Source organism: Eulemur rufifrons, chromosome 30 (genome assembly GCF_041146395.1).
Source record: "Eulemur rufifrons isolate Redbay chromosome 30, OSU_ERuf_1, whole genome shotgun sequence".
Taxonomy (NCBI): Eukaryota; Metazoa; Chordata; class Mammalia; order Primates; family Lemuridae; genus Eulemur; species Eulemur rufifrons.
Window position 1 is genome coordinate 52,482,959 of NC_091012.1, and position 27,962 is coordinate 52,510,920.

Here is a 27,962-nt window from a genome sequence, read left to right on the forward strand (position 1 = left end):
TTGCCTCAGCACCTGTTAGAGCCACTCCTAGGCCAAAGTGCAAAGGAAGCAGGACTTATCTTCCAAGTCTAGAGCTCCCAGACTCCCCTTTCCAAGCCCAGGGCCTGAGCACCACCCATGCCACCCACTGGAGTCTGCTGACAGGAACAACTGTGCTCTCCATGTGACTGAGCTTAGCTGCGCTCTGTCTCACGAAGACATGTGCATTTTAAATTTCTTTACCTTCTCACTGGAAAAGCCTTGTCCCTGCTTAGAGGAATCTCCACAGTCAGGGTTCAGGTTGGTTGAACTTTGGGATGGCATTAGGCCTTTCTCCTGCTGGCTGAAATCGGGCATTTATACCTGCTTTCTTTGCCCAGAAACTAATCATGAGACTCGGGCAGTATAACTCTTTCTACATAAGTGTCAGATCAAATTGGTAAGGGAGAGGGTCTTCTTCACCTACCCGGGTTGGTTACTCAGTGTTTGCTGCCAGAAAGAGAGCCAGATGTGCGTCCTCACCGGGCACTGCCCCCGCCTTCCTCCCCACCATCTCCCAGGTGGGTCCATATCGCACCTGGCTGGGATCAGCCTGGACTGCATAATTTGGGATAATTTACTGTTAACAAGGAGTGGCCACCTCTTCCCCGTCAACTGCAAGTTTTTAGCTATCGTCTTTCTGCTTCAAAGATGTGCAGTGACCCTGATACCCAGAGATCTCACAGCTCATCAACTGGATTCTGACCTGGTAGACAGCTCATAGATAAGACTATGTATGGACTTAGGAATAAGGCTAAACTTGGATTTGAATCCCAGTTCTGCTACTTACCTCCTCTGTGGCCTTGGACAAGTTACTTAACCTCTCTATGCCCCAATTTCTCATTGGTAAAATAGTAGTAATAATACCTCCTGGGAAGGTTATTGTCAGGATTAATTGTGCCAATCCATGTAAAGTACTTAGTTCAGCACCCAGCACATAGGAAGCACTCTGTTGTTATTTATTATATATTATTTGGCTACAGAGGTAGCCAGTCGTTGACCGTTGTGCTGAGCTGCTCGCTCTGGCAGCTGGTAGAAGTCCTAGGTCATGCTGTTGTCAGTTGCAGGTTACCAACAATGATGCCACTTTGCTCCTCCTTTCCCTAGGTGAACATCATCCCCATCATTGCCAAATCAGATACCATTTCTAAGAGTGAGCTAACAAAGTTCAAAATCAAAATCACCAGCGAGCTTGTCAGCAACGGGGTCCAGATCTATCAGTTCCCTACAGATGACGAGTCGGTGGCGGAGATCAACGGAACCATGAATGTGAGTGGGCGCACAGGGGCTCAACTTTCTGACCATTTGCTCTTTATTATTATTTTACCAAATAGCAGTAAAGCATCTTCAACGTAATAGACCACCCTTGGTTATCTAAGTCTCAGGTATTTGTGAGAGAGAATCCAGAACTAAAACAGCCCCTCTTTCCTAGTGGTGGCTGCTGCAAAGCCTCAGATATGCAGAGATTAATAGCCAGAGACCAAGGGAAAGGGAAGGCTGACTCCAGGAAGGGGGTGGGACAGGGACTTCAGACCTCTCACCCACCTCCTTGGTGCTGCTCTGGTGTAGGACAGGCAGCCCCCATGGGACTGCAGGAAAGGCAGTCCTTATCTCTGATCAAAACAATGCTGGGACAATTGATGCAGTGAAAGAAGAAAAGGCTGAAAAATTTGGCTGGCTTCTGAGACTCAGGGATAAGCTGTACTCAGATAAACAAGGAGAAGCACTGGTATATAGCCAAATGGTATATAGCCTCCGATATTGCTGGTGATTAGAGAGATGTTATTTTTAAATATCAGGTTTATGCTTTGCTTTATTAAGTGTGAATGAATAAAAAAATACTTGCCATCTTTCCTCTCCTTCCCCACTTCCCCCTACTAGAGGAATGAGTAAGAATGAAGGCAGAGAGTCAAACGTCTCCTCATGCTTCTTTACAATGTGTTGATGCTGTTGCCTCGAAATCGTCAATGTTGTGATTTCAAGGAGACAGCTAATAGCTTTCAGAAAGCCTCTGCTTTGGGAACAGATTTCTTTTTCTCTATTGAGAGGCATCAGTTTTTCCTAATGACATAATGCCTGGGTATAGCCAAACTCAGGAAAGCCTTGTAATAAAAGCCATTTTTAGAAAACTTTCCTGCTGCTGCTGCCCTCTAAGTTATCATTACAGCATCAGCTGCCACCTCCTATGAATTGGCCAACAAATTAGCATAGCACAGGGCAGCGGGAGCCCTTGTCTCGCCTGACTTCCTGCCCATCCGTACACTGGAGATAGGTTTGTTATTAGAAGTCCGTCATCATGTTTGACAAATCTAGCTCAAGGGTAAGGCTTCGTGGATTGTGGTAGGTGGAGGAGATATATCCTCTGTGACTGGTTGTGGGCATGGGAAAAAATAAAAAAGACTACCGTTGGTCCTTGTAAGCAGTCAGGGTGTTTTGATGGAAACTAGGCGCTGTTAAGGATGAGAAAATCTGAAAGGGTGCCCAGCTTGCCAAAAAATGGGAGCCTAGAGAGAAATGTTGTCTGGGTGTCACTGGCGCTGATGTCTGGAAGCATCTAGTCACCTCTGGACATCAGCCCCCGTGGATATCTTCCAAATGCCAATTCCCTAAGTCATCAAGTAGATTTCATTCACGCTGTGGTTTGCTTTGCTAAGAATAAATAGGGACTGAGAGTTTTGAGCAATCTCAAGGTGTCACACAAAACTCCATTGTGGATTAGGAGTGACAATCATCCTGGGCTCTGTTCTCAGCTCAGCTCAGCTCTGGCCTCCTGCTGAGCCTGGGGTAGGCTCAGCTTCAAGGTTGGAAACTACCCATGCTAGGAAGCACATTGTGATGGCTGTGAAGGGGTTATGGGTCCTTTGTTACTCATAACAGTCCAAGGGTTGCCAGTAATTCACTTTGAAAAACTAAATTGGAGTGGATTCAGGGTTATCCCTATAATAACGTCACTCACCGCTCGCTCCCTTGCATTCCACCCTGCTTTGGTGAGTGGGAAAGAGAGGAGTGGCCTCATAGCCAGTGTGCCTGGAATTGGGCATGCCTGTGGGAAGGGACTGCATGTGAGTGCTTGGTGTTATATGCGCTGTGATGGAGGAAGGGGTAGGGTGTCGCTGCTATAAAATGTATAGATAAGATTGCTTAGCCTCCCCGCCACTGGAACAACTGTGTCACCTGTGTCAAAAGTCCCCGGAGTCTTGAGACAAGCCACGATGTATGAAGCCGCAGCATCAGAGACCTGGGCTCAGGTGGTTGGAGGAATGGGCGCCGGCCTTTCAATTCTGGATTTGACTCCAGCCCCACAGCTCCAGCCACCCCAGACAATTGGCATAGGAACTGGATTGTGCCTGAGTGGAGAAGTACAGCATCCTGTCACTCACCTCGAGGGATTTTCATGGCAGGAAATGAGAGTAATGAGGTCTCAGCTTCCCCTTTGGCTAATGGGTGGCTCTGGAAAACCTTTCAGATGGGGGGAGGCAAGAGAAGAGAGAGGGAGGTCTTGCTGCGTGCTACTTTTAACCCATGCTCTGATATCTTTCAAGGTTGTAGACTTAATACTAAAAATTGCCCTGTTGTTTGAATTTAAGGTTGTTCTTTGAATGGTTCAAACCATGGCCAGGGACCAGTGAATAGGCCCAGGTACTCGACTGAGTTCAGTTCATTGGCCATTTGGTCTGGGGTTTGGTCCCCACAAAGACATTTGGCATTTGGGCCTAGTGAGAACACATGTCTAACCAGTGGAGTCACAGGAAGACCCCCATGCACAAGCTCATCCCTTATCTGAAACAGGAATGGTCTCTCCATTGTTCGCATGAACTTTTGCGGTATTCACCAAGGGCTGACTTGAGAGGAAATCAGGTAATGGTCTTAGTTGCCAGTAGGAGCCTGAAATGGGGACAAACATGACCAGCAGCACAACTGGGAAACACTGTCCACCCTGGGAGGAAGCCAAGCCCAATCAGGGTATTATCATCAAATGAGGAATAGAGTTCTGCCAGTCTCTGTTTCACTGGGCTAAGGGAACAATCATCTGGCCTCCCAAGTATAGTGGATGTGGTGGAATGAGAATAAAATAATTCATGCCAATTGGATCATCAAACCAAGAGGGGTGGGTGCAGTTGGCTCATGGCTCTAATCCCAGCACTTTGGGAGACTGAGGCAGGAGGACTGCTTAAGGACAGGAGTTCGAGGCCAGCCTGAGCAACATAGTGAGACCCTGTCTCTACAAAAAATTTAAAAATTAGCCATGCATGGTAGTGTGTGCCTGTAGTCCCAGCTACTCAGGAGGCTGAAGCAGGAAGATTGCTTGAGTCCAGGAGTTCGAGACTGCAGTGAGCTATGATCATGCCACTGCATTCCAGCCTGGGTGACAGAGCAAGACCCTGTCTCTAAAATATAAATAAATAAAATAAAATGCACCAAGAGAAGCTTAAGGTAGACATGAGACAGCATAGCACAAGTAGTGCTATGGTTCAAACATGTCCCCTCCAAAATTCAAGTGTAGCCCGTGTGACGGTTTTAAGAGGTGGGGCCTTTAAGAGATGATTAGGTCATGATGGCTCTTCCCCCATTAATGGGATTAAGGCCCCTTTAAAAGAGGCTTCAGGCGGCATTAGGCTACCTTGTCCTAAGCTGTCTGTGTTTTAGCAGCAACACTGCCTTCCGTCTATCAGATTTTCCTCCCTGGGCCCACACATACAAAATGTCACCCCTGTCAGTCTCCTGAAGGGACTTAGGGGAAAAAAAAGGCAGAAAGCCTGGCCTCAGATTTGAATCTTACGGGTAGTACCTAGAAGTATGGTTGAAGGGTTTATCTTCTTGCTGTGTTCGACTCCATTCTGGTTGTCATGGCCATCTGTCTCTCAAAAGCAGCGGGACAGAGGGCCAGAACCTGGTGCCCATGACTTCATGCCTGTCATGGTTAGCTGACTTCCAGCAGATGCCATGTAGCCAGGAGACAGTGCAGGCCACCCTGGGTGGCTGGGGGAGGTTGGCAGGCAAAGCTTGCCTCCTTGGAATATCTGGGCATGGGATTAGGTACCTGGGCAACTCGTCTAACCTCTCTGTATCCCAATTCCCCCAAATCACGAATGGGGTTTATAATCATTGCCCTATAAGGCTGTTGTGAGAGTCGGAATGAAAGGGGAGCACTCAGAAATACCCACCTTGCGTATACTTATCAGAACAGACTCTAATCTGACACTAGTTGCAAAGGCGTGTGCTGTGGGAGGGCTTGGGAGTCCTCTAAAGTCTTTTTGGTGGGGGCTGTGTTTTAGAGCAGGGGGGAAGCGAGAGGAATAAAATGACAGCAGTTTTGAGCAAGAGGGGGGAAGTAAGTGACCTCGTCATCCTGGCAATGTCTCTTGATGATAAAAATAACAGGCCCAAGGCAATACTGACCTTTCTTTATGCCTTTATTTTCTTCTTGGGTTTTTTCCCTCCTTTTTTCTTAAGCCCCTTTTTCTTTTTCTTTTATTTTTTTTGAGACAGACTCTCGCTTATGTTGCCCGGGCTAGAGTGCCGTGGCGTCAGCCTAGCTCACAGCAACCTCAAACTCCTGGGCTCAAGCGATCCTCCTGCCTCAGCCTCCCGAGTATCTGGGACTACAGGCATGCGCGCCACCATGCCCCGCTAATTTTTTCTATATATTTTTTTAGTTGGCCAGATCATTTCTTTCTATTTTTAGTAGAGACGGGGGTCTTGTTCTTGCCCAGGCTGGTCTCGAACTCCTGACCTCGAGCAATCCTCCCGCCTCGGCCTCCCAGAGTGCTAGGATTACAGGCGTGAGCCACCGCGCCCTGCCAAGCCCCTTTTTCTTTTTTTTTTTTTTTTTTTTTTTTTTTTTTTGTTGAGACAGAGTCTCACTTTGTTGCCCAGGCTAGAGTGAGTGCCGTGGCGTCAGCTTAGCTCACAGCAACCTCAGACTCCTCGGCTTAAGCGATCCTACTGCCTCAGCCTCCCGAGTAGCTGGGACTACAGGCATGCGCCACTATGCCCGGCTAATTTTTTTTTTTTTTTTATATAGATTTTTAGTTGTCCATATAATGTCTTTCTATTTTTAGTAGAGACGGGGTCTCGCTCAGGCTGGTCTCGAACTCCTGACCTTGAGCAATCCACCCGCCTCGGCCTCCCAGAGTGCTAGGATTACAGGCGTGAGCCACCACGCCCGGCCAAGCCCCTTTTTCTTAAGAAGTACCTCCCACTTCAATCGCCTTCCTCTTCCATCACTTAGAGCTGAGAGCCCAGGATGAGTGAGCATGATGCAAGGCTTCCCTTTCTCACTTCCTCCCTCGGTCTAGCCCTCTGCAGTCGTTGCTTCTTGGCTCTTTTGTGTCTTGTGGCCGAAGCTTTGGGGGTGTCTGCAGGGGAAACATTTTCCTGGAAAGTGTTTGGGGGTGGATTTGAGGCTCCTGACATGTCTTATGTCCCTGAGTGGCAATGAATTGTGGCCAGATGACACTCCCACCCCTGCTCACACACACACAAAGGCAGCTGGCAAAAGCTGGAGATGCTCAGGCATTTGCAGGAATTCAGTGCTCTCCAAATGCCCCGTGTGTCACATGCCCAATTACCCTGTTGATCATTCCCCTACTAGGACTGATGAAATATTTCCCACCTCACCCCACACCCACCTTCCATATCCATAACCTCCTCTTTCCTATGTCCCTATTTTGGGGACAGTGGAGTGGGAAGGAGTCGAGCAGTAGCTGAGAGAGAGGGGGGAGAGGGTGAAGGAAGAACAGCTTCAGCTGGTGGCTAAGCCCCTTGGGGGATCAGTGGATGTCCTGGAGCTGAGCTTCTAATGAAATCCTGGGTTTTTCCCCAACTCTAAAGGACATTCTTGGGGTCCAGAGCTAGATAAGAATGGAGAGGTAGGATTGGCTAGGAGATCAGCATGTAGATTAAACACACAAGCAACAGATTTGCGTGGGCTTCCCGAATTGAACTGCGTTTTATAATCTGACTTTGCACAACCAGTTCCCCTCAGAGTTTCGAGTGCTCACCATATCTGCTGTCCAAACCCCTCAAATGGGACTAGCAGACCAGCAAGGGCTGGGCTTTGAAGTCAGAGACCAGGATTCCACACTTAGCTCTGTTCCTTACTGTTTCACGCGTGCTGGCAAGTCACTTAGCCCTCTGGACCTCCGTTTCCCCGCCTATGACACGGGGATAATAAGACTACCCACCTCATAGTGTTGTTGTAAAGCTTCAGTGAGATAATGCCATGTATAGCACCTGGTACACATGCATAGAGCTTAATAAATTGCTGCTGCTGCTGGTACTCTTGGTATGATTGCTACTACCTACTCTGTGACGTCTTTAACTCCTCACAAAGTTAGTCACTCCCTCCTCTGTGTTCCTCCAGCCCCTGAGCCTCTGTTTACATCCCTGATCTTCCGTATTATCATTGCTGGCAAGTTTTTCTCCCTAAGCAGACTGTGTGCTCTCTGGGGGCAGGCTTGGTGCTTTTTCAATGTTGTGTTCTTCTTAATGCCTAGCATATAGTAGGAGCTCAGTAAATATTTGTAGAATGGATGAGTGAGCAAATGGGTCAAAATATCTGAGACGATGGCCCGTTTCTCCAAGCAGGCTAAGAAAGCTTGCTCCAGTGGACTTTTTAACCTGTTGGGGTTAAAGCCCCACCTGGGCTCACTCGGTTTGTAAATAATGTTTATTTCGTGGTTCCATCTGGCCAGTGGTGACCCAGCACTGACAAGCTGGGCAGCTCCCTACGGACCAGGCCTGTGAGCATTTCCCAGGAGCTCACTCTTCTCTGACCCACAAAGCCAGGCCCAGCTCCTCGTTGCCCTGCAGGCACCAAGCTCCTAACCCTGTTCGTACTTTGCCTTTCTTTCCTCTCTCCTGCTCCCATAGCCCAAGCACTGCCATTCAAGTATTTATTAAGCACCTACTACGTGCAGGGCGCCAGACCATATATTTGAGCCCTTGGTCACATACCGTCTTATGTGATTTCAGGTATGTAATCTGGGCTTCCTCAACAGGACTGTAAGCTCCTAGAGGATGAGGGAGTGTGTCTTCTACTTCTTCTGTCTCCCTTGCAGCACCTGCAACAGAACCTCGCATAGTCATGGGCTTGTCAGTAAATACTTGCCTTCTAGGCTCACAAATTTAGTGTGAGCTCTTGTTGCAGGGAAGGATGAGAGCAAGGACAGTACAGCTCAGGCAGCCGCGTGGCTTTAGTATGTACCTATTCTCGGGGCTCTGGTCCTCCGGGAGGGGGGAAGTGATCCCAGCCCCCTCGGTTCTCCTTTATCCTGCCTGTTCACACAGAACCTCCATCTTGCAAAGGCCCTTCCCTCGGCAGCAACTCTGAATAGTGAATAGCTTGCTAATCTGTGTATCTGCTTATTATTCTGCTTATTTTCTCGCTTTGTCCATTTCCTATGCATTCAGCCACGTCATTGTTATCTTCTGTTGTGAATTTCTGAACAGCAGAAGCTTGGACTAGGCCTCTGATCCCCACACAGCTCGGGAGCTTAATAAATGCCTCTTGATGATGACAACAGTGAGGGATGTTGCAGGGTAAGGGCCTGAGGCCCCCGAGACGAGCGGCAGTTGGATCGTGGGGTGCTCAGTGATTTTTCTCCAGAGTTCTTAGCTTTTGTTTGCCTTCGGTTTCAGGCCCACCTGCCGTTTGCTGTCATTGGCAGCACAGAAGAAGTGAAGATAGGCAACAAGATGATGAAGGCGCGGCAGTATCCTTGGGGCACTGTGCAGGGTGAGTGAGTCTCCAGGAGATGGGTAGCACTCAGGACGCCCGTTTTGTCTCTTCACTTGTCCACAGTCACTGTATGACAAGTCCCTAACTTGTCCCCAGTCCCTGCTCATTCAGCATGGGTCTCAAATAGCCATAGGTGTCACTAGCAGCCAAACTGTGGTTCCATACCTGGATTCTCTGATGTGAGCAAGCTCCCTTTGTCTCTAACAGAGAAAGCATTCCTAAAGCAAAGCCAAATAGACTTGGAGCAAGGTAGGGCGGAGTGTGCAAAAAAGCATGTATACTTGCCCAAGTGCACCAGGAGATATACAAGAATGTTCACGGCAGTGTTGTTCATAAGGACAAATAATTAGAAACAACCCAGACATCCATTAAAATAGACTGGATAAATTGTGAAATATTCACACAATGGGATATTATACAGCAGCAAAAATGAACGAACTACAGTTACATCTCCGTGAATGAATTTCAGAAACATGATGTTGAGCTAAATAAATCATAGAAGAATACATAATGTTAGGATTCCCCATTTGTATGAATTCTAAAAGTAGGGCAAATCTAAACAAGATATATATTTTCAGGAATTTATACATAAGTGGTAAAACAATAAGGAAAAACAAAAGAATGATAACCCCCAAAGTCGAGATAGTGGTTAAGTCTCATTGCCAAGGGTGGGGGGTAAGGGGATGGAGAGGGGGGCATGAAATCAGGAAGGGGCATGCAGGGGCTTCTAAGGTACTGGCACTGTTTAAGCCAGGTTGTAGAGACATTGGTGTTCACACATTTCATGCACTCTTTTGTATGTATGATTTCACAATTTAAAAATCAGGTATATTGTATATACACTCAGGAAATTTCCTTTTGTGGTCTGCCTGACACATGTTAAGTTACCCTTGGGGCTAGTTGGTTCTGTGGATAAGACAAAGCCTAGGATGCTACCATGTGTAGAAGAGGTCTCTGGTCCTCAAGTCTACAGCTATAAACTGGGCCATGGATTACAGGGGCACCATTTGTGAGGGTGGATGGTTCTCTGTAAACTCATTCCAATTACTGGGCAAAGAACTGAAAGTGGGTGGTGAATTGTCCATATCACATTCAAAGGCTGGCATGTTTTAGGACACTCCAGAGACCCACTGGTGATAGCTGGGTTTTCCATAGGTAGGACAGGACTGGTTATCAGAGCTGTGCTAAGTTTTGGTCTTTGGTGTTTGGGGATGTCCCACTAGGAATGTTTGCAAATGGTTTCTGGACCAACAGCCCCACCCTGGGAATAAATCTGTGGTCTGAGAGAGAGGAACCTGAGGTGAGATGAGGAGAAGCCAGCAGATAGGGTTCCAGTGACTTCCTTCCTGTAACTTGGACTACCCCACACCTCACCAAAAACAGGCGGTTTGAAAGTTTTTCTTGTAACTCTGAGTTGACTGTTCTGTTGGAATGAGGAAGAAATTGTCTGTTGCTTGGGCAGCCTGCAGAGGCCTTGGAGTCCCTCCTTCTGACTGACCACCAGAGATCACTGTCCAGAGATGGAGGAGGAGATGGCATATAGCATAGTCCTGAGACATTGTCTTGCTGGTGCAATTTTTAGTGTTAGCTTATGTTTTATGACAGTAGGGGGCTTTATCCCAAGGGCAATGGGTCTTAAGCAGAGGGATTCTGTGAGCTGATGTGGGCTTTGGAAAGGCAGCCTGTTGCAACTATGACCACAAGGCAGCAACTATGCCAGACCCTGACATCCCAGACCGCTTCTCTGCCCCCACTACCCTCTCCCAGACCCTGCAAGACAGAATGTAGGATGCTTGTGGCTGTTCATCATCTCAGACACTACTGTCCTTACATGGTCAGGCCAAATATCACCATCTGACACAGCAGAGCCACACCTATAGCCACCTTGACAGAGCACTGCTCAGGACCTTCTGGCCCATCCAGAAATCAACTTGGCTATGACTTTGTCCACATCTGTCTTTCTTGGCCACTGCCACCCAAAATACAGACCTTTGCCACACTCTTTTGAGGTGGGGACTTGCTCACTCAGGCCGGAAAGTGGGATCCCCTTTCTCCTGGTCACCATTGCTGCTGTCAGGCCATTATCCACCCTCAAAAAAAAAAAAAAAACAAAACACCTCCCTGGAAGCTTCTACCATCTAGATGGACCATGCCTGTGGTGCACACCCCTCCTTGTCACTGTCATCTATTGATATCCTAGTTCTTTCCCCTTAGTCTTTGGGGACTTTGTTACCTGGTCATAGCCTTTGCCTCTCCCCTGCATTGCCTGGGTTTGAATCCTAACTCTGCAACTTGCTAGCTACATAACCTTGACTAACTTCGTTGAGGCCTTGCGAGGACTGTTCCCTTCTCTGCCTGACAAATTCCTATTCTGCCTTCCTGAGTCATCTTAGGGGTTGTCTCTTCAGTGAAGCCTTCACTCTCCCAGGAGTTCTTAGACTCCCTCTCTTCTGGACTTTCATTGCAACTCAGCTATACCTCCATTTTTTTTTTTTTTTATAATTTTGCATTGTATTGTATTTGTATATTTGCATCTATTCTTCCACTAAACTGTAAGCTCCTGAGGGCAAGACTCCATGACTTTGTTTCTGAATCCCCAGTGCCTGGTACAATACTGGGAACAGAGGTTCTACAAATCTATATTAGATGGATGGATGAATGTGCATGTGCTCTTGTCCCCAAAGTGGTGCAGAACAAACATTCCTGTGAGGGTTCTGATTGGTGCACTGAAGTCAAGTTACTACTGAACGTCTTCTTAGGTATTTTTATGGTATTACAGTTTGTCATTATTGCCATTTTGGTAACCTTTTCATTTGCATTTTCAGTAGAAAGGCAAATTAGGAGGGAAACTGGCAGGTTCTATATACACAGATTGCAAGGCGATGTCATTGTTAGACATTTCGCCTTTCATTTCGTCCCTTTCTGCTTCTGCTGGCCTTTTAATACCCCAAACCCTGCTGTGCAGTTGAAAACGAGGCCCACTGCGACTTTGTGAAGCTGCGGGAGATGCTGATTCGGGTCAACATGGAGGATCTGCGGGAGCAGACCCACACCCGGCACTATGAGCTGTACCGCCGCTGTAAGCTGGAGGAGATGGGCTTCAAGGACACCGACCCTGACAACAAACCATTCAGGTACCACTCCCGCCAGCCCAGCCCAGCTCAGCCCACCCAGGTGGCGTGGAAGCCTTGCCCTGCGGAGTTCACGGGGGAGGCGAGACACAGGTGCTAAAACCTAGAGAAGCAGAGGTAACTCACGTGCCAGTTCTGCTTGCCTGTTGCCCTCTCTGCCTCTGCGCACCTGCCCGGAGAGCTGTGGCGGGGCAGGCTTGGAAGCACTGCTGCCCTGCTTATGAGGCAAGGAGAGGGAGGAGGCCCAGAGAGAGAATCGGCAAGGCTGAACACGCGCATGCGTGCACGCACACAGCAGCTCCAGTCAGCTGCGCTGGAGGGGGACCCTGCGCTGGGGCCTCGTTACACAGGGTGGCAGTTTGTAACTGTCCTCTGCCCCTCTTTCTTCATCAGGCTCCTGCTGCTCGGGCAGGTTTCCAGTCTGTTCTCCCCATTCTCAAAATCAGGTCGGACCAGGAAGCAGACACATATCGATGAACTGCACGCTCTTCATTCGCTGTCCTAAGTGTTTGCATTCAAGTGCAAGTTTTATTTCCACCACGGGTTGTCAATAATCATGGGTATATTTCTCAAATCAAAATCTAAGATGCTTTCAGAGACATGGAATGTTTTCGAAAGCAGGTTATTAAGCGGATAGGAGCAATATGCCAAGTAGAAGTGTCTGATCTATATGTATGGTTTGTGACACAAGCCCCACAGTTTAAATTAGCATGTGATGCCCTTTATTTGGCTTGGTCTCCTTTTAAGAAATGTCAGACACTGATAAGCATGTGAGGGAGATGTCTGTGTGCTAAGGTGACTTTCAAATGGGCTCTGAGATCCCACAGTACCTGTTCACAGCTGAAAGCCATATTGGGGACAGAGCCTAGCCAGTCCTTTGGTGGGGCAGACTCACCCCTGCACGGACAGGCAGGGCCAGCAGCCACTGGAGCTGCTCCCATTCTCCCATGCTCCAGCCTGAATACCTCCGTTTCCCTCGTCTTCACCCTCTTCACTCCTTCTCTGCTGGCTTCTTTCTGTTTTGCATGTAAACATTCTCGTGCTAAAGAAACTCTCCCTTAACTCTGCTCTTCCTCTGCCCCGTGAAATTTGGCTCTCAACCAGAAGGAGAAAGAGTTGTTCTATATTTACTGGTTCCTCTCCCCCATCTTTCATTTATTCCTCAACCCAGCGCAATCTGGCTTCTGCCCCTAGCACGCCACTGAAATGCCTCTCTCCAAGGCCAGCAATCGCAGACTTATGGCCAATTTCAGTGTGGCCTTTGAGTCCCAACTTAATTGATCTCGGCACCACATTTGATACTATTCCCTGCTGCCTCCTTCTTGAAATACTCTCTGGCTTGGGCTTTTCTAGTGCTGGCCTGGCTGGCTTTATTCCCAAGTCTCTTGCCACTCCTTAGCCTCTTTTGCAGGCTCATTTTTCTTCAGGCTCCTCTTTTAAATGCTGGTATTCTCCAGGATGCTTTCCTAGGGCCTCTGCTCCTTCCATTCTCTGTTCTCTTTGCACCTGACTCTTTCTACTCTCACAGCCCTAATTACCACCTAGAAGTAGATGACTCCCAAGCTAAACTCTTACTTTCAAGCTCTAAACCCATTGATCCATCTATATTGTAGACATCTTCACTCAGACATCCCAGAAACTCAAGCTGTCTACAATCTAATTTATCTTCTTTTCTTAAACATACTCCTTCTCCAGTGTTCCCTGTTGCAGTTCATGGTACCACCACCCACCTGGTTGCCCAAGCCCCAAACCAGAATTATCTTTGACTCCTCCCGAGTCCCAGGAGTTCTGCTTCCCTTGCTGTTCTCGAAGTTCCTTCCATTCCCTACCAGCCCTTAACATTAAGATCTTGTGGTTGCTTGGTCTGTTGGAAAGGCTGTCCTTCAGTCAACAGCCACACTGGTCTTTCTCATTTGCAAATCAGATCTAATCAGACTTCTTGCTTAAAGCCATGCAGAGGATATATGTCCGATGTTTTTTTTTTTAAATATGGCATCCAAAGCCTGTTCTCCTCTGCCACACACAGGAACCTCATCTCCTGCTACTGCACGGCTTACACAATGGTCTCCATGGTGAACCATGCCTGGCTCCCCAAGAATGTCGTTCTCTCTCCACATGTGCTTTTACACACGCCACCCTCTTTGGAGCACAGTTGCCCCTCTTCTTCACTGGGCTAGCTCCTATTTCCTTAAAAATATGTCCAGGCCGGGGGCAGGGGGCCTTAGCCCAGGCATCTCCCACTAGACAGTGAGTTCCTTGATGGCAGCACGGTGGCCATTGGCCCTAGATGCTGAGTGACTAGCATCCTGTCAATTAGCACTGGCTCTAGCACATGGCAGAGTCTCATCAAATGTTTGTTGAAATAATTAACATGGTCAGTTTCAGAGCCAGGGCCTGGCAGCATAGTGCAGTGGGAGGGCCACTTGAAGAGACAGGAGACTCAGCTTCTGGTCCCACATCTGCCTCTAACTAACTGTGTGATCTTGAGCAAGTCACTTCACCTCTCTGGGCCTCAGTTTCTTCACCTGTAAAACGAGAGTATAGACCCAGTTGTTCTAAGTCTATCCAGTTCACCAGGGCTGCCCCATCCCTCTCCAGAAGCCCTGTGATCGATCGTGCTGTCACGGGCCAGGCCAGGTGCTCACAGCTTTGTGGTTCTGTTTTTGCACCTGGCTCCCAATTGGGGGAGGGAGGATGGAGGAACCCAGGGAGGATGGTTGAGGCTGGTTTTCATCCAATAGGAGCCATTCTGAAGGCAGAGGAATTAACCTGACCATGTTCACAGCTTGCAGGAGACATATGAGGCCAAAAGGAATGAGTTCCTAGGGGAGCTCCAGAAAAAAGAAGAGGAGATGAGACAGATGTTCGTCCAGAGAGTCAAAGAGAAAGAAGCAGAACTCAAAGAGGCAGAGAAAGAGGTAAATGTGAGCCTGGGTGCCAGGCAGGAAGGGGAAGAGGGCTGAACACAGCATGGAAGCTCAAGGGCTTCTGCCTTGAGAGAGCAGCCAGTGGATAAACGGCCATACCACCCTGAACGCGCCCAATCTCGTCTGATCGCAGAAGCTAAGCAGGGTTGGGCCTGGTTGGTACTTGGATGGGAGAGAGCAGCCAGTGGGAGCTTTGCAGCCTCTGGGCAAGAATGGGCGTCTGTAGCCCTGCTTTGGCTGGCACAGAGAGGGCTGTGAGATCTTTGTCTTTTTTGTAGAAAAAGTATCTCACTATGTTGCCTAGGGTGGTCTTGAACTCCCGGGCTCAAGCCATCCTCTCGCCTCAGCCTCCCAAATTTCTGGGATTACAGGCATGAACCACCATGCCCAGCCAGATCTGTGTCTTCTTGACCCGGCATTCCCAAGGTCGGGATGTTTTCTCATTCTGTGTCATTTAATTCTCCAGAGCCTAGCCTTCCCCTATGGTAGCCACTAGCTACATGTGACTAATTTTTTTTGAAATTTTTAAATTGCATTTTTAATTGACAAACAACTGTCTATATTTATGGGGTACAATGTGTTGCCTTGATATATATTTACATTGTGGAATGATTAAATCAAGCTAATTAACAAATCCATCACCTCGCATACTTATTTTGTGTGTGTGGTGAAAACATTTAAAATTTACTCTTTTAGCAATTTTGAAATATACAGTAAAATTTAAAACTCAGTTTCTTGGTCGCAGTAGCCACATTTCAAATGCTCAACCCTCATGTACCTAGTGGCTATCATATTGAACAGCACAGATACAGAACATTTCCATCGTCATAGATAGTTTGGTTCTATTGGGCAGCACCGCTACAGAGTCAAGCCCTTGAGGTCAGGTGCGGGGGGGATTCTTTTCCCTCTTCCTGGAGGTTTGGAGCTCAGTAGGGGACAATTGATCACTTTCTCAGCTGTCCTACCCTATCCCACCTTCTCTGATGGCTATGGGGAGAAAGATGGTCCCAGGCAGTCCTGGGTACTTTGCTGAAATCTAAAACAGTGACAGTTGGGGCATTTCCCCTTGCACCTGGATATCCCGTTCCATTTCATTTTAAACATCTCTGCAGCTCTGGGCAGTTCGAAAACTAAGGTTTGATGGTCCTCTCTGGGGTTTTCATTGCTTAAGCTATGCCTAGGCATGTGTAGTTTAGTCCTCTATCCCGTGGCCTTGCCTCCAGGTTCTACCCTACCGATTCACCTATTGCTGCCTAAGTTACAGTTTTGGTCATGTCAGCCACGGCTTCACCTCTCTGGGCCTGAAAACCCTCAAGCACTTAATCACTTCCCAAGTCTGTTCCACCTTTAATCTGCTGTGACTCTCGAGGGTTATCACTTGAAAAGCCCACGGCAAGGGTATTGGTTTTATATCAGTTTCACTTGTAAATAGAAAAATATCACCCAGCACTTTTAGGAGAGGTGAGGGGATCTCAAAGATAAATGAATAAAAGTGCAATGAACAAAAGCCAGGTTAAAGCAACTGATAGGCAGCCCAAGTGGCACCCCCACCCCAAGCGACCAGTAAAAGCTGGTTTATATAGTAAGTGGTCATTCACACCTTACTAAGTGACAGTCCTAAATACCCATAGGACCGACTGGAATTCACCTTCTTCATGGTGTGCTGCAAGTGCTACAGGATCCTAAATTCTCCCCAGAATCCTCAAAAGACTGTGAAGTTATGCTTGGTTTGCTCTTATAATTCAGGGTAGTTTCTCCCACTCTAGTTTGTGACCACCTGTGCCTCTTCCTCTCTGAGCCACTTATCACAATAGCATGCCAGAATATTCTTCCTGTTCTTTGAGTCTCTGGTTCTATTCAGGGCTAGTTAAGGCTGAGGTCTCCACACTCATTCTGTTATAAAATCCTCTTATGGGCTGGGCGTAGTAGCTCATGCCTGTAATCCGAGTGCTTTTGGAAGGCTAAGGCAAAAGTGTCGCTTGAGCTCAGGAGTTCGAGACCAGCCTTTGGCAAAATAGTGAGATTCCCATTTCTACAAAAAAAATTTTAAAATTAGCTATGCATAGTGGCACACACCTGTAGTCCCAGCTACTTGGGAGGCTGAGGCAAGAGAATCACTTGAGCCAGGAGTTCAAGGCTGCAGTGAGCTATGATTGTGTCACTGCATTCCAGCCTGGGCAACAGAGAGAGACCCAGTCTCAAAAAAAAAAACAATCCTTTTATCTCCTTCCATGTCCAAGGCCAAGTATTTCCTTTGACAAGCTTTGCCATTGCTAAAGTTTTCTCTGTAACCCACGGTGATCCTCCCTGATTGCAGGGGTCCCTTACATATGGGAGGTCCCATTATATAATTCTATAAAGACTGGGTTGACCTTGGGCAAATTCCTTAACTTCTCAGACCCTCTGTTTCTTCGTAAAATGGAGATAATAACAGAACCTACCTCATAGGATTGTTGTAACAATTAAATGAATTAATGCACATAAAGTGCTTATAAAACTCATTGCTTGGCCTATAATAAACACTCAGGAAATGTCATATTATTATTAATGTTATTATTTACCATGTGTGGTAACTATGGGGACTCAAGCAGAACGCACTGTTCCTTGACTGTATTCAGGAGCAGAGACTTTGAGATAAAATGGCAGGAGGAGAGAACCATCCAGAGCGTGGCCCTCTCTGGTGCCATCATGGCAGTCCCTGGCAGAAATGTCTCTTTAGGCCCCAGGGTCCTGCAGCGTTGCAGCCTCGCCAGTCCCCATCTACCCTGGGCTTGGCTCGAGGCTGCTCATGGAGGGCTCTCCTCAATCTCCCTGCGCTTCCCTGGCAGCTGCACGAGAAGTTTGATCGCCTGAAGAAGCTGCACCAGGACGAGAAGAAGAAGCTGGAGGATAAGAAGAAATCTCTGGATGATGAAGTAAACGCTTTCAAACAGAGAAAGACGGCGGCCGAGCTGCTCCAGTCCCAGGGTCCCCAGGCTGGAGGCTCACAGACTCTGAAGAGGGACAAAGAAAAGAAAAAGTAAGTAGTAGGCTGTTCTGGGTGGTGGCTTCTTTCTCCTCCTGCTCCTCCCCTCTGGGCAGGACCTGGAGTGGAGGCTCAGGGGGTTGAGGGCTGGTGACTAGTGGCCAGCCACGGGCTGTCAGACTAATTTGGGTACCTATCACAAGTCTCAGCGTCCCCATGGGACCTTTGGACTCCTTCAGTTTGGGGAGCTTGGAGCAGGGGCAGGTTGTGGTCCCAGAGCCCCTGATCCTCTGTTTGACCTGCTTAGGAAAGCCCTGCAAACTCGAGGTAGATGGGAGGGGAAGGGAAAAGAGAAGAAAAGCAAAGGGAGTGTGAGAGCAGAAGGGAGGAAAAGATAAGAGGTACAAAGTTATACCAAAGAGAGGAACAGAAAGAAGGACAGATAGAGGGTGGTGGAAGAAAGAGATCCTTTAGCAGAAGCCTCTGGGCACCTTTTCCCCCACCTCTTCTGAGGTTGGAGCTGATCTGGCTTCCAGGCCTACTTGCTCCTCTGATATCTGATGTGGTTCACCCCTCCATGAACCCTGAAGCCCCACCCCTTTGCCATCCCTCCCTTGCTGGCTGCTTGGTTGTGCCCAGCTTGGGGTGCCGAGAACTCCGCAGGGAGCCCTTAGATGCCAGTGTACCCTGTGTGTGCCCCATCCTCAATCTAGGGAGTGATTTTAAAACCGATCTCTATCCCCTGGTATTTGCTAAGGCAAGATACAGTATGAGCTCCTGGTTACCTTGTGTGTCAATAATCCTGACCCAACCCCAGTCTCTGCTTGCTGAAGTTGATACCAAATTCCTTATTCCAGAACCAGAGAAAGGTATTTCTGACGGGACCTATATGACATCAAGAAAATACTCAGTGGTCCCCTTATGCCCTGTAATTGTTTGTACACTATGACTGGAGGAGCTCCCAGATGGAGTGTTTAACAGTGCCCTTACTAAAGGGTCTGTGGATCCAAAAGATGTCCATGGCCATTGCCTTCTATTTTTAGCCACTTGTTCCTGGATTTAACTATTGGACATTTGCCAGAAGGAAGAAACATCTTCCTTTCCTCTGTGCCTGGCTTATCACTTAGGAAAAACATAGTGACTTTTGTACAACAGTAAAATATTTTATATCTGAAGGCACTCGGTTTTTGCAATCTAATGATTCTCTATTCAAATATGTAAATTGAACATTTTCACAGATTAGTCCAGAGATTTTTTTTGTTACTGAATCTTAATACTATATGTCAAATTCACTGATTAATTAACATTTTGGGTATTACATGCTGAATAAAGTTCAACTAGCCCCCGGGGTTGGGGAGTCTCTTTGGATATACCTTATACTGTGTTAACTGTTGTGGTGTATTAGTTGCACCAGCAGGAGTGGATTCCTATTTTTAAGATCAGAAAAATCTAAATTTGTCTTCTAGCCCTAACCTGCTACCTTCATAGTCCTGTGGTATTTAACTCAATCCCTAGGGCAGTTTCACAGCCTGCTTGTGGGAATTAGAAAATTAGTGTCAGTGCAGTCTGAACAAACTACACTACAAATATTCCCTGTTCAATTGTTCAGTAAAAGTTCCTCTTAGACCAGCTTTCCCCTCATTGCCTCAAATTGACCAACTTCCCCCACCCCAGGCAGAAGACCCTATAAAGGGAGACACCTCTCTCCAGTCTCCAGGACTATTTGGGGTTGATCATGGTGCCCTTTTCAAATTCTGAGATGGGTGAAAACCTTGCTGGCATGGGGCACCTCCCCTTAGCAATAAGGGCCTAACAAAATGGCCTGTCCTCTGTACTTGCAGATACCCAAGTGGCCCCAGGTCTGGGCTTCTTAGATAATTTCATGAACAATTGGTTAACTTCTGGGAGAGCTACCATTAGACCTGTGACACTCTGCTCCCACGGTGGTGGTGGTGGTGGTGGGTTCTGAGGGTAGTATTTCTTCTTGAGAGATGGTGATTGGATCTAATAGCCACACATGCAGAATTTCCTTTGGCTGCTCCTAAAGAGATCAGGAAAGAGCTCCAATGTTTCAGGGGTCCCTACCAGTCCACCCTTCCCACTTCCCCTTCCTGCTACTCCTAATCTCCTTTGACCTCTAACTCCTCATTGTTTGTGTCAATTCATAATATTTGATTTCCCTTCATGCACACCCCATCTTCATCAGCTCTTACTGTTTTACAGTTAACCCTGCTGTTTGCTGCATGCTGCATGAGACCCAGGGTCCTGGTAAGCTTTGTTAACTCTAAATAGAACTGGCTTTCAGAAAATACCTTCCTTCAATCCCACACTCCCAACACACGTATCTAATCATAAAAGAAGCTGTGTCATTGGTCTAGCTGGTTTTCCTCTTGTCATTTACAATCTTAAGAAATAGCCTGGTGTGGTTTCAAGTGTACAGGAGGAATGCCTGCCTGCCTGCCTGCCTGCCTGATCGAAAGGGGGGACGTTCTCATACTTTTGCTGCTAGAACAACAGCTGGGTAGCATAAGTGGATCCTGTGATCAATATTTGAGGCTTCAATTTTGGCAGTTTTTTCTTAAAGAACCATAACCGTTACTTTCCAAGTTAACTGTAGTGGCAAGAGAAACTTTGGAGTTCACAAACGCTGTCCTGCAATGTCATAGGACATTGAGAATGTCCAGAGCCAATGGGAAACTTGCTTCTTTGTTTCCTTTTGGTTTCTTATCTGAGGGCTTCAAATTCTCAAATTTTCCTTGGCTGTGTACCCTCTAAAATCATAATAAAAGTGGAGGCAAATGAAGAGACCTCAGATAGTATAGAGAATTCCTTACATTTAATTCTACAAGTACCAGCTTCATGAAAACCTCTAATAAGGAGATAAGCAGGGGACCCTTGGTACAAAGCATTCCTGAGTGCCAGGTGTGTGTCTGCAGAAGTGGACAAAGCAGCTCCTGGCATCACCTGGTTTATAGAGAGACCAAAAGCAGTAATTAAGCACCTTATATCTATTCTACTAGACTCAGGTAGTACAGAGGGCATATAAATATTTTTAATTTAAAATTTATTTTTTATTGTTTCGTAAACTTTGCCATGGAAACTTTAAAACACGAACAAAAGAAGATAAGATATCGTACAATGCAGCCCTGTGTACTCACAAACCAGCCCCCAAACAACTGTCAACATATGGCCAATCCTGTTTCATCAATTACCCCAGACCTGCTGAATTACTGTAAAGCAAAACTCATATAATTTTATCCATAAATATTTTAGTATATATCTCAGAGAGATAATGGATCTTTACAAAAAATGTAAACATAATGCCACCATTATCACACCTACAAAATTAACAATAATTTGTTAACATAAAATGTCTAATCAGTGTTTGAAATATCCCGGTTGTCTCATAAATGCCTTTTTGCATTTGGTATGTTTAGATCAGGGAATATAAAATATTGAAGACTTTTCCCCACTCACCCATGTAGTTTATGATTTAAATGGAGAGCCTGCTATTAGTCACCGAAGTGGTGCAGCCTTTGCACTCGGGGCCTTTGGGCAGCTGGCAAAACATCCTACTTTCAAGCAAACCCCAAAAAGGAAGTCCAAAGAGGCTTCTGAAACATAAGGCCTGAGAATCTGGGCCAAAAGCAACAACCTTAAAAGAACAATGAAATGATTTACTATCTGGTTTAAAGGCAAGTCATGGAGCTCTTACTAGTTGACTGGAATTAAACAGCAGATTTAGGAAGACTATATATTCCTAGAGTATCTCCACCGCTATAGTCCCAGTGCCTCGCAAAGTGTCTGGCATGCAATAGGAGCTCAATTCATGCGTATTTTCTTTGTTCCCCCATTTTCAATGAGGAGAGCATGAAAGATGTATTCTAGTAAATTAGACTTGAGTTAATTCAGGTTTCATTGCACATGGCTTGACACAGTTTCATTCAGGTTTCCCCAAGTAAATCATTGTTAGTGGCCATTCCTAAACTGAATTCTGCCAAAAATGTCATTAAAGCTACACTTTACTAGTGAGAGGCAATTGGTAAACAGCTGGAACAGCCAGCCCCAAACATGTCGGCTCTTGTTGGCAGGCTTCTTTCTCCCTGGCAGATCACAGAAGCAGTTGCAGATCAACTAGGTGGGGGAGGCCTTGGAGCCTCAGGATTTGAAAGCAGCAAAGGCAATCCACCCGTTCCCCAAAGCCTGCATGCTAGAGGTGGATCAGAGAGGCCACCTAGAATGCAGGCGCAGTGAGGCTTACTGTTCCTCCTTAGCTTTAAGGCACTTTGAGGCACTACTTGTGGCTGTCCGCAATTGTAAGAGAAATTTGTTTGTGACCTCTATACAGTTGCAGATACTGGTTCTTGGTGGGGGTGGTGTATACTGTATGGACAAAATATACATATCAAAATATATCAGCCTTCCTGTGAAGCCCAGAACATAGGCCATTGCAGTGTTTTTTAGGTTACTTTTCCCCTAAGAAGTAGACAAAGAATAAAATAAGAGGTGAGCATTTGTATAGCATTTATTACTTTTCAAAGCCATCTTTCCATATGATATCTCATTTTATTCTTACAACAGTTCTGTGAGGTAGAGAAGTTGTCAGTTTACAAGATGAATAAATGGAGGATCAGGGAATTTGAGTGACTTACTCAAAAACCACACAGTGAGTTAGTGGCAGAACTGGGACAAGAATGCACAATTCCTAATTCCTGGTACAAGTTGCCAGTCATCTGAGCGTGTGTGTGTATTCCCAAAGAGCGTGCATGTATGTGGGTGGGGGTGTGGGGGGGTGTATTAACTTTCAGGAGTTCACTGTAAAACACACTCATTTGTGCATATACTTCTAGGCATCCCCCCAAATATTTAATAGTCTTTACTTAATGAGATAAATGTGTTCTTTGGGCAATAAACAGGGCCTTAGATCCACAACCAAGGAGTTCTCGGGGACACTGTGGTATGATGGAAAGAGCCTTAATTCAACAGCTCTGATCCCAGCTTTGTGACCACGAGAGAGTCAGTTGACTTCTGTTTCTGTTTACTAATATGTCAAATGGGGATGATACTACTTGCCTTATTTATGTCACAGGGATAAAGTTTACATGAGCAAAAAGTCAAAGTACTAGGTGAACACAAACCTATAATGGGTTTCCATAGTTCAGGTTTTCAGGTAATTGTGGTCTGGATCCTAAGAGCAGAGCCCAGCAACCATCCCTAGACACTTAGACGCTTTGCAAACAGGTCTTGCCCCAGGTACTAGTTAGCTGACCAGGACAGTTCTGAAGGCCACCAGAATAGAAGCCTCAGCCTCCTCTGCTTTCCCTATGGGACAGGAACTACAGTGGCTGGGAGATGGGGGCTCTGTCCGGTAGCTTGAAGCCACCTGGAGATTTGCGGAAGATATTCCTGCTCAAGGAATCTGGGTGGTGGTGTGTGGAGGGGACATTAGTTAGGACCTAGTAATTAAGAGATAAAAAGTATTTTTGTGGTTGTTGATCATTATTTTGCTAGCTAATGCCACTATAGCCATTGTTCGAGTGTGTGTGGGTGTATGAGAGAGAAAGCATGTTCCCACAAGCCAATGTAATAAGACCTTAAGACCATCTAACAGCTATATTCTAATTTATCCATTAGTCATCATGACTTAAATAATTTTCTTCTGGCCTTTTTGGCGGTACATTAATCCATCCATTCATTAAACCCAACTTCTCTTTTCATTTTCAGTTTGGGCTTCCTGTAGACGCCCTTTTCCTGCGCAACAGAGCTGGGCCTCCCTTTCTTTAATTTACCCCTTAACACGTCTGGGGGTGCATAAAACCTATGCCCTCCCCTCTCTTCCTGCCAAGGTTTATAGAAGCCTGAGAATCTGAGGACAATGTCTGGCCTCTGGTCAAGAAGCCAGCAGTGACATGGCTTGGAGATGCACCCTGCATTCCCCTCCCCTTCCCTGCGCCCCCAGCCGTCCCTCCCACCTCACCGCCATCTTTGCCAGACTGTAACATGTTCAGGGGGCACATCCGCTACTCTTCACACCAACTTCCCTGTCCGAACTCTGATAGCTGCTTGTTTCTCTGCGGTATTTGCATCCACTATGGCTGAGGAAGCACCAGTCAGCACGGCTACCTCCTTAGTCTCACGGGTCTCCCCTGGCCCACTCCACCCCCGTCCTCAGGAGCCACAGCCCCTTCTCAGAGGGTTCCAAGAGGAGATGCTTTGGTGCCTTTTCCTTCTGGCCTTTTAGCCCAGCCCTTTCCAGTTTTCATTCACTCAAAGTAACTGCATTCGAGCTGCATTACAAATCTGCGACAAGTTTGTTTACACCAAGCCCTTCCCATAAAACACAACTGCTGGAGAAAGTAGCATAAATTTCCCCTCTCTCTAACTCTGGGGCAGTACTAGGAATAATAATCCCACTTCAAAAACTGGCAAACTGAGATGTCAAAGATTCAAGTGTTTTGGGGTTTGCTCTGATGAATCTTCTAGTCTACTTGGTGAATGTGATGATGATTTTTAATATGCATTTTGCACACGTCCTCCAATAAGAACAGATGCAACTGTCAGAGAGAAGAAAAGATGTGTTCTGCTTTGGAAGGTCCTTAACTTTATTTCCAGTCTAAGGAATTGATATTTTAAAAAATATTCCAGCCCTCATTTTTATAATGGGTCCCATCTGATAGTGGCTTTGGGAACCCTTTTGAATAAAGAGCCCTCCATTGTCAGGGCCATGAGGCACAGTGGCCTTTGGTGTTTGGCCAGTGACAAAGTGAGAGCTGGAGGTGACCTGGCAATGATCTGTGGCTAACATGCAGTCTCTCTGCCCTTCCTTTGCAGTAATCCATGGCTGTGTACTGAATAGTATTCCCTGCTACAGCTGGACTGGACTCCATTTAGCCTTTTAAGCCAAGGTTCCTATTTTAACTGACAGCTTTCCTTTGGGGTGCCAGACAGCCAGGCCCCCCCCGCCCCGCCCCTGCCATGTACTTCAAGTCCCACTTCTTCTTTTTGAGTTCTTCAACTTGCTCCTGCCTCGCAGTCCCACTGGGCACTGACCGTGATCATCTTCTTCTTCTTTTTTTTGAGGGTTTTTTTTTTTTTTTTTTTTATCACTTACTTTCAAAGCACACAGTCAAACAAGGCTATGGCAAATTTCCAGGCCTTTTTTTTTTTTTTTTTTTTTTTTTTTTTTTTTTTTTTTTTTTTTTTTTTTTTGAGACAGAGTCTCACTCTGTTGCCCAGGCTAGAGTGAGTGCCGTGGCGTCAGCCTAGCTCACAGCAACCTCAAACTCCTGAGCTCAAGCGATCCTACTGTCTCAGCCTCCCGAGTAGCTGGGACTACAGGCATGCACCACCATGCCCGGCTAATTTTTTCTCTATATATATATATTTTTTAGCTGTCCATATAATTTCTTTCTATTTTTAGTAGAGGTGGGGTCTCGCTCTTGCTCAGGCTGGTCTCGAACTCCTGAGCTCAAACGATCCGCCCACCTCGGCCTCCCAGAGTGCTAGGATTACAGGCGTGAGCCACCGCGCCCGGCCTCCAGGCCTTTTTGAAGTATTGAGAAGGGGAAAGAGGTTTCTCTCCAATAAGAGATAATAATAGGAAGCAAAAAAAAAAAAAAAAGCAAAAAAGTAGAAAAAGCGAAAAGCAAACATGTGCACACACTTTCTCTTGTTGGCAAAGCAAGAGTGCAATTTTGATATGTACTGTTTGGTGATTCACGATTGGTTAGTGGGCAGAGAGGCAAGTACGAAGGTGATGCTGCCAAAGCAGAAAGCCAGTTTCTTGGGAAAATCCAAGTCACAGTGGAGCATTTTAAAGACCCTGTGCTTGGAGATAAAAACAATCCCCCTGCCCCCCTAAAAAGCACCCAAAAAACAAGCCAAAAAAAAAAAAAAAGCCCACTGGGGTACTTAGCCTCAGGTCTCCTTGGGAGAGGCTACTGACTTATTTGTAGCTTTGATATTTCTCTGTCCATCTTCAGAACTGCCGTGCCCCCCCCCCGTAATTATTTGCATTACAAACCGGAGGCCCCCTCATTTGCATTTGTTTACAGATTAACTACTTGAGGCTTGAGGAGCTGTGAATACTTCAAAAGTATGAGAGCCCTCACAGCCTTTGAGAGACTGGCAGAAACGAAACAGGAATTTTTTATGAAGAGACATTTCCGTCAGTAGGACAGATATAACCCACTTATTCCGTAAGAGGAAGCTGAGGCCCAGAGAGGTGGGGGGACTGGACAGAGGTCCCACTGCTGCTTCGTGGCAGCAGCCAACCTAAATTCCACGCCTCCTGACTCCCAATCCATTTCACAGAGGGATTCAACTTGTTTAGGTAACCTTCCTGGAGACAAGGTCTTCTGATGTTCTGAGAAACCGAATAGTCAGTATTAGAAGACGTGAGGTTTTTTTCTCCCCAGAAAAACATCTGAGGGTGGAGTGTGAGGGGGCGGGGAAAGCAGAGGTTCTCAGCTAGCTCCGTAGGGGAGTCATGGGGCACCTGTTGCCCGTCAGCTTTCCTGCAAGGCTGGAACGGGGTCCAGTGCCTGTGAGTGAGCATAAGGCCTTTAAAAAGCTGATCAAGCCTATGAAAAGAATTAAAATGCTTATTTCACTGGGTAGCTTTTCTCACTGTAGACAGAAAGGTTTTTCCCTTCTTCTATGAAAAGGCTTTTTAATTAGTACAATTGTTACTGTTTTTAAAAAATACCCTAAGTACTCTGTTTAGTTCTGGTGAGACAAAACCAGTCATTAGAAACGGTCTGTGCTTTTATTTTCCCAGACTGGAATGGCTTTTCTGAAACGCACACCCGCACACACCCCTCATTTCTCTTAAGCCAAGAAGTTTGCTTTTCCTAGCTGCAGTGCAGATCGCTCTTGTTTTTGGTTTTTTTGTTGCTGTTGTTTGTTTTAATCATTTGGCATTCACATGTGGCTGTTAATATGTGCTTGTTTTTAATTAAAACAAGAAGCTTTAAACCAGTGTGTGGTGTTCTTAAAACCTCTGCAGATTTCCCCATGGTGATGGCCCATCGGTGACCCTCATTTCTAACCTGTCTTCTCAAAGTATAATCTGTGCTACCTCACACTGCCAACTCCCCTCCCCCTGTCTTACTTTGAATGTCCTTTTTCTTTGGCTAATTTCATGTTTTCTTTCTCTTTCTCTCTCCCTCTCCAGCTTTTTTTAATCTTGTCTTCAGCAGCTGCACTAAGTTTAAAGGAGAAGACTGCCATTATAGAAGAGTTAGGGTTCCATATTGTCTCAAACCAGAAATCATCCAATTCCCTCTCCCCTCAAACTGCGTGCACATGCACACACACACACACACACACACACACACACCACTCAACAAGTGTCCATGTGTCCCCGTGTCCAGGCAAGAAGCTCTCTTCTGACTTACATGGTATTTTAAATGGAAATGTCTTGTCCTAAACTAACAAGGCACGAAAAGAACCATCAGAGCTGGAAAATGGACCAAATGTAACCTCAAAGAGACAACTACAGGATCACTCACCCAAGTGTAAGTGGGTGTGGAAGTGCTATTCACAACTTTTTGTTTGAGTTTTATGTTTTTCTTTTTAAGCAACAATTCTCTGGTTCAATGGGTTGACTGTCTATGGCCACCATTAAATATTTCTGAATATGGAAGAGAAAGTCAAGTGACATTGGTATCTTCTGCAACATTCACAGACCTCCGCAAGGGGGAAAAAATGGATCCACTAACACTCAGGTGGAGAAGGGAGAGAATAAAAGGGGGTTTAAGCTTAGCTAGAGCAAAATTACTCCATTCAACTTTCCAAAGCCAGTTGGGGTTTTGAGAGGTTTCTGCTCAACCTGGGATCTGGAGGGAGAACTTTGTTGTTGATAAATCTGCCTTGAATTCATTGGTTTAACTTGCATCAAAATACCATGTGAGTGTGCTCATTACCATATATCCTTACCCCCATCACCACCATTCTGCTGTCCAGTGTCTCTTGAGAGAGCCTCTTTGCATGTTTTCCAGAATCTGTGTTTGTTTTTCCTTTCTTCTCCTTTGTTCTTTTTGCTCAAAAGTGTGACCAATCACTGCCCCTCTGGGGCTTTCATTGTCCAGGAGAAACATCCCAGAACCAGCACTGTTTAGCTTGATGCCTTTCTAATGTCCATGTCAATTTTCAATAAAATTCAAAGAAATGCTAAA

At 46.3% G+C, this 27,962-nt stretch overlaps 1 protein-coding gene across 4 annotated transcripts in view; it reads left to right on the forward strand.

Moving 5' to 3' along the window:
- SEPTIN6 (septin 6) overlaps positions 1 to 27,962 on the forward strand; it is a 67,370-nt gene extending 39,408 nt beyond the window's left edge. For 2 of the 4 annotated variants that reach the window (XM_069464507.1, XM_069464510.1), the window contains 5 exons: positions 1,126 to 1,287; positions 8,662 to 8,758; positions 11,727 to 11,895; positions 14,678 to 14,810; positions 17,648 to 17,842. In XM_069464507.1, the coding sequence (XP_069320608.1) occupies positions 1,126 to 1,287; positions 8,662 to 8,758; positions 11,727 to 11,895; positions 14,678 to 14,810; positions 17,648 to 17,842 (756 nt within the window). Of the gene's footprint in view, positions 1 to 1,125; positions 1,288 to 8,661; positions 8,759 to 11,726; positions 11,896 to 14,677; positions 14,811 to 17,647; positions 17,843 to 20,007; positions 20,053 to 26,959 lie in introns of those variants that run through there. The other 2 variants (XM_069464509.1, XM_069464508.1) reach the window with 2 other exon arrangements.